Consider the following 7,487-nt stretch of genomic DNA (forward strand, 5'->3'; position numbering starts at 1 on the left):
CATCTCACCTCATCATTTCATATCATCTCATCATTTCATCTCATCATTTCATCAAATCTCATCTCATCTCATTTCCATTTCATTTCATCATTTCATTTCACTATTTCATTTCATCTAATTTCATTTATTTCATTATGTCATTTCATATATTTCATTTCATGTCATGTTTTTGATATCATTTTTCATATCATTTTTCATCTCATCATCTCATCTCATCTCATCATTTCATCTCATCTCATCATTTCCTCCTTTCTTTTCAACATTTCATCTCATTTCTTCTCATCTCATTTTAATTTTATTTCATTATTTCATCTCATTTAATTGTTTTACCTAATTTCATTAATTAATCTCTTCTCATCTCATGTCAATTCGTCTCATCTCATTTCATCTCATCATTTTTCATCTCTTCATTTTTCATCTCATCATGTCATCTCATTTCATTTTATTTCATCTCATTTCAGCTCATCATTTCATGTCACATCTCTTCATTTCATTTCAACATTCCATTTCATCTCATCATTTCATCTCATCTCATCTTTCAATTTCATTTCAATATAATCAATTCATCATTTCATTATTTCATTTCATCCCATCATTTCATCTCATTTTTCATCTCATCATTTTTCATCTCGTCATCTCATCATTTCATCATTTCATCTCATTTCTTCTCATTTCATCTCATTTTATCTCATTTCATCTCATTTCAATTTCATCTCATTTCAATTTCATTTCATTATTTCATTTCATTTCACTTCATTTCATTTCATCTCATCACTTTATCTCATTTCATTTCATCAAATCATTTCTTCTTATCTCATCTCATTTCATCATTTCCTCTCGTTTCATCTCATTTCATCTCATCTCACCTCATCTCTTCATTTCATTTCATCATTTCATCTCATTCTTTCATTTCATCTCACCGTTTCATCTCCCAATTTCATCTCATCTCACCTCAGCATTTCATCATTTCATCTCATCATTTATTTCATCTCATTTTATCTCATTTCATCTCATATCTCATTTCAATTTCCTTTCATTATTTCATTTCATCTCATTCATTTCATGTCATTTCATTACGTCTCATCATTTCCTCTCATCACTACATCTCATCTCATCATTTCATCTCATCATTGCATCTCATCATTTCATCTCATCATTCATCTCATCATTTAATCTCATCATTTCATCTCATCATTGCATCTCATCATTTCATCTCATCATTCATCTCGTCATTTCATCTCATCATTTCCATTTCATTTGCATTTAATTATTTCATTTCATCATTTCATTTCATCATTTAATTTCATCATCTCACTTAATTTCACCTCATTTCATTATTTCATTTCATTTTTTCATTTCTTTATGTCATTTCATTTCATCCCATTACATTTCATCTAATTTCATTTCACCTCATTTCATCTCATCATTTCATCTCTTTTCATCTCATTTCATCTCATGATCTCATCAACTCTTTTCATCTTATCATTTCATCATTTCATCTCATCATTTCATCTCATCTCGTATCTTCTCATCTCATTTCAATTTCATTTCATTATTTCATGTCATGTCATCTCATCATTTCATCTCATCATTTCATCTCATCACATCTCATTTCATCACTTTATTTCATCACCTTATCTTATCATTTCATCTCATCTCATTTCAATTTTATTTCAATTTCATTTCATTATTTCATTTCATTTCATCAGTTCATCTCACCATTTCATTTCATCATCTCATCTCATCTCATCATTTCATCATTCATCTCATCATTTCATCTCATCATTCCTCTCATTATTTCATATCATTTTATCTCATCTCATTATTTCATCTCATCTCATTCCATCATTACATCTCATTTCATCTCATTTTATGTCATTTCATGTCATCATTTCATCACATCTCATCTCATCATTTCATCTCATCATTTCATCATTTCATCTCATTTCAACTCATTGCGTCTCATCTCATCATTTCCGTTTCATTATTGCATTTCATCATTTCATTCATTATGTCATTTCACCTCATCATATTTCATCGCATCATTTCGTCTCATCATTTCATCTCATTTTACATCATCTCATCATTTCATCATTTCATCTCATCATTTCTTCTCATCTCATCATTTCCATTTCATTTTCTTTTCATTATTTCATCATTTCATTATGTTTCATCTCATTTCATTATTTCATTTCATTATGTCATTTCATTTCATCTCATTACATTTCGTCTCATTTCATCTCATCATTTCATCCATCATTTCATTTCATTTCATCTCATGATTTCATCTCATCTCATTATCTCATTTCATCTCATTATTTCATCTCATTTCATCTCATCTCATCATTTCATTTCATCATTACATCTCATCGTTTCAATTCATCTCATTTCAATTTCATTTCAATTTCATCATTAAATTTCATAATTTCCTTTCCTTATTTCATTTCATCTCATTTCATTATTTCATTTCATCTCATTTTTCATCTCATTTTTCATCTCATTTCATCTCGTCATTTCATCTCATCGTTCATCTCATTTCATCTCATCATTTTATCTCATTATTTCATCTAATCTCATCTCATTTCAATTTCATTATTTCATATCATTTACTACCGTTTCTTGCCATAGTCATTTGCCAAGACCACTGTGATTTTTCACTCACAGAAGTCTTAGCTTCTCAGACTTACATTCAACCATTGCCATCATTCTCCTCTTTTTTAATGTAAGTGTCATTTAAAAGAATGAAGTCCCCGTTCTCCCTAATATTTCTTTAGAACAGGGTCTGGGAGCATCTGGGTGAGGGACATGTCTGTTATTTTTATTCTAGTTTGTGTTCCCAGCCAGCTTAAGGAATAGCAGCTAATTGTAATGCAGATGTAACAATTTCCTGTAGCAGTACCATGTTATTCAGAGACAAAGGTTATGTTGTGTTTTGTTTTGTTTTATTGATAATGATAGCAGATTTTTGCTAAGATTTCTGTTTAAATAGAACTTTAAAAAATGTAATGTTTAAAGAAAGCACCTTCATAAACATACACAAAATTTTTTCTTCTGGAAATTTAGGAATGAAGATATAGAGAAACAAGGAAGAAATTGACCCTGACGAAGAAGAAAGTGCCAAGAAAAAGCATTTGGATAAGAAGAGAAAATTGAAGGAGATGTTTAATGCGGAATATGATGAAGGAGAAAGCACATATTTTGATAATCTTAAAGGAGAAATGCAGAAAGAAGCACAGGTGAGAAACCTCAGTTCCTCTCAGCCCCTTGTCAAGACTATCACATAGTGCAGGAATCCCTGACTTTCTTTGGGTCCCTGCTTCCTATCCTGCTTCTGTGCCTTTCATTTGGACTCCTGGGTAGATGCATGTGAGTGTGTTTATTCATGCAGTGAGCTCATTGTTTCTACAGTCAGAAGATCACCAGAAAAAGATCCATACCTATTTTGTAACAAGAATTAGGAAACCGAAATGACTGAGACATGGTCTCTACTTTTGAGACTTTTACAATGTAGTGATCTGAGACAGTGTGTTCATTTCAGTGCAAGCCAATGCCGCCTATTCCGATCGCTGCTCCCTGATTTGAATGGCAGGTGATCAGTGGCCCGTGTGGCTTATGGACACACCAGAGCTCCCAGGGGAAGTGCTCTGAAAACTCATCCTGGTCAGAGTTCAGAAGGACATGTGGAGTATAAGGTCAGATGCGGAGATAAAGGGAGATGGTGTGGCCCTCCTGCCTGGGGGTGCTGAGCAGGTTGCTGGAGGTGGTGATGTCACTCTGAAGGAGACAGACACAGAAACGTGTGTACAGTTGATGGTGAGCATCTGAGTTGCGTCTTGTTAGTGAGGCCAGGAGTGCTTGTGTAAGCTGGAACAGATTAGGTATATGATTTGTGAAACGGAGTTTCATCCTAGATCTTCATCTAGTCAAAGGACTGTTTCCTGATTAGGCATTAGCTTAGTGGTTGCTAGTCTGTGTTGACCTTTGAAAGGCATGACTAGGCTAACTCTGAAGTTTTTGCTTCACACCATTTACAATTTAAAATTACCTAGAGCCTTGTGGGCCATTGGAAAAGACTGAATGTTTCACTCTGAAATGGGAGTCCTTGGAGGGTTTTGAGCAGAGGAGAGACAGTCAGGTAATCAGATCACTCTGCCAAGACATCAGTCTGGTAGAGATCAGTCCGGTGGCACGAACCAGAGGGCTGGCAGTGGAGATGAGACAAAGAGTCAAACCCGGATAGAGTTTATTTGGAAGCTGGGTCAGTAGGATTTCCTGGTGGACTGAATGTGGGGTGTGTGAGAGGAAATGAGGATGGCGACTGGAAGTTCCTGGAAGGATGGGTTGTTGCAGGTTAGATAGGAAACTGTCTGCAGATGCAGTTTTGGGAAGATGATGTTTGGTTCGGCTGGGTATCATGCAGACAAGTGGAGTGTCAAGTCTGGAGAGACAGGTCTGGCCAGGGACTTAGATGCACAGCCCTCCACATGTAGATGCCACTTAACTCTGTGAGGTGGCCAGGGAGTGAGTGCAGAGTGACTGGGAGGAGCAAGACTGGCATGGGCGAGATGGGGCGATTGCGGCCGTGAGGCCTGAGCAGTGCCTAGGAGGGAGAGGGAGAAGCAGTGTGAGCATGCAGGGACGCAGGAGTCCAGTTGTACACAGAGGCGAAGCACTGTTCAGATCCCGCTGCAGTGTTAACTACAGTAAAGGCAAAGTTGACCACTGGAGGAGTCCTTCAGCGTGGAGGCCTTCAGCGATCTTGGCAAGCACCAATTTTCATGGATGTAGGAGAATGGGAGCAGAGGAACTGGAGGCTGCAACTGTGGAAAACTTTTGTGGGGTTTTGCTGCAGAGAGAAGCAGAGAAATGAAGCAGTTTTTGGTGGAAGAAGTGGAATCAAAAGGTTTTGAGATAAGAGAGAGAACAGAGGGAAGAGCTGTTGGAATAAAGTCCAGGAAGAGTGGATGGTGTCTAGTGAGCAAGTGATGTGTGGCCCTGAGTAGAGGCATGGACAAATCATCTGTGCCTGAGCTGCCCGTAGAACTTTCTGTGATCATGGAGATGCACGTCTGTGCTTCCCAATATTGTAACACTGGCTGCAAGTTGATACGGACCACTTCCAGTGGGACTAGTGTGATTGAGGAACTGCATTTTAAATATTATGTAATTGTAATTAATTTTCATTTAAATAGCCACACATAGCTCCTCTATGGGCCAGGTCAGAGCTCTGATAAGGCTAGATATGGGAGGAAACCCTGGTAGAGGGTTGACCGTAGAGGTTCTTTTGGTTTTGGAGTGAATCAGGAAACAGCCATCAGCTGAGTGAAGGTGAGGGTGGTGGTGGGTGTTTGAAGACAAGGGAAAAGTGTAAAATAATTATTTGGAGAGGAAGGAAAGAAAGTGTGGACTGGGGATGTTTCCAATGTTTGAGCATGCAGGGCTCTACAGTTATCTACATTTGCTGTCCCTTGGAGCAGGAGAGAAGAAAATGGTTGGGACATATTCTGAACAGACTGTAGAGGTAAAATGTGTAGGTTTTTTTTGTTTTCTTTTTGTTTTTTGAGATGGAATCTCGCTCTATTGCCCAGGCTGGAGTGCAGTGGCATGATCTTGACTCACTGCAACCTCCGTCTCCCAGGTTCAAGCGATTCTCTCACCTCTGCCTCCTGAGTAGTTGGGACTACAGGCACGCACCACCATGCCCAGCTGATTTTGGTATTTTTAGTAGAGACGGGGTTTCACCATGTTGGCGAGGCTGGTTTCAAACTCCTGACCTCATGCGATCTGCCCGCCTCGGCCTCCAAAAGTGCTGGGATTACAGGCATGAGCCACTGTACCCAGCCAAATGTGTAGTGTTTTTAATAGGATAAAGCCTACATAATTCTGTCCACAGTTCCTTTACTTAGAAGTTGCTTATTTGTTCATCTTAATCCTATGTTTATTACAAATAACAGCATACAGGTTTTCCCCCCCACACCCCGTCATGTACAGCTGAATCATGTAGAATTTGAAGATCAAGATGATGAAGCCAGAGTTCAGTATGATGGTTTTCGACCTGGGATGTACGTCCGCGTTGAGATTGAAAATGTTCCCTGTGAATTTGTGCAGAACTTTGACCCCCATTACCCCATTATCCTGGGTGGCTTGGGCAACAGCGAGGGAAATGTTGGACACGTGCAGGTGGGTCCCTTTGCTGCATATTTGGTGCCTGAGGCTCTGTGGATTTCCCTTCCATCAATCATCTTGCCCTCTCATCCCCCTCAGATGCGTCTGAAGAAACATCGCTGGTATAAGAAAATCCTCAAGTCCCAAGATCCAATCATATTTTCTGTAGGGTGGAGGAGGTTTCAGACCATCCTGCTCTATTATATTGAAGACCACAATGGAAGACAAAGGCTTCTAAAGTATACCCCACAGCACATGCATTGTGGAGCAGCCTTTGGGGTAAAATATGATTACAATAACTTGCCTATTGGCGAGATTAAACTTTACAAGCTGCGTTATTTTAGCTTTGTGCTTTTCCTTTCATAAAATTCCACTCCTAAGATGTTTCTGTTTTCTGGGAGCGGGGAGGTGGTTTGGAGTATATATGTAAATCTATATCCAAATCTAAATGTCCATATCCAGTATGTTAAACTAGAATCTAAAATTTCTGGTTTGCTATATTTCTCTTTTCCCTTTTCCTTTAAGACCCTATCACTCCACAGGGAACTGGTTTCTTGGCAATACAGTCTGTCAGTGGCATAATGGTAACTATCTTGGACGATTTCTTTTACAGATTGGTTTGAGAAATATATCCTGAATGTGGGTTATTATGTACATGAGACTTTAAGTTGAAAATTACTCATTTTTATTATCATAAAGTAAATTTCCCTTTGCTTTTAATCTTTGTACATCCTTTTCAGTAGGGTGTGGGATTAGAGGAGGGGAGGTGGAAGAATTATAATGGTACATTTCCTATTTTTGTGCATCTTTTGCATTTATTTATCTAAGCAAGTAAGCAGTGCTCACCATGTGCTAAGCACTATATGAGGTTATGAGGAGCCATCAGAGACCACCTAGACACAAGACTCCCTGCAGCTGTGCTGGGGTAGCAGTCTGTTCACTCCATTTTCATTTGACCAGTCAGGCAGGGCAGGGTTTACTGGTCCCATTTAACAGAGAAGAAAACAGAATAATGAGCAGATGGAATCTTCCCTGGAGGTCCAAATTTTAATTTCCTAAACATTGCAACTGTATTTTTCTTTTCCATTTCGTTCCAAATAAATCATTATAGTAAAATTACATTCCTCTGAAATCACTCTCAGGAAAGTACTCAAGTAGCCTTTTTTTCTTTCTTTTTTTTTTGAGACAGAGTCGCACTCTGTCGTCCAGGCTGGAGTGCAGTGGCACGATCTTGGCTCGCTGCAACCTCTGCCTCCTGGGTTTGAGCGGTTCTCCTGCCTCGGCCTCCCGAGTAGCTGGGATTACAGGTGTGCACCATCATG

General features: G+C 38.6%; 1 protein-coding gene across 1 annotated transcript; it reads left to right on the plus strand.

The window, feature by feature from the left end:
• Positions 1–3,158: 3,158 nt before the first annotated feature.
• On the plus strand, positions 3,159–6,531 carry LOC109028162 (ribosome biogenesis protein BMS1 homolog). Its single transcript, XM_063707071.1, has 3 exons — positions 3,159–3,236; positions 5,992–6,180; positions 6,265–6,531. Exons 1-3 carry the CDS (start codon positions 3,159–3,161, stop codon positions 6,529–6,531), a joined length of 534 nt encoding a protein of 177 aa, XP_063563141.1.
• Positions 6,532–7,487: the final 956 nt, after the last annotated feature.

Source organism: Gorilla gorilla, chromosome 1 (assembly GCF_029281585.2).
Source record: "Gorilla gorilla gorilla isolate KB3781 chromosome 1, NHGRI_mGorGor1-v2.1_pri, whole genome shotgun sequence".
NCBI classification, from domain to species: domain Eukaryota; kingdom Metazoa; phylum Chordata; class Mammalia; order Primates; family Hominidae; genus Gorilla; species Gorilla gorilla.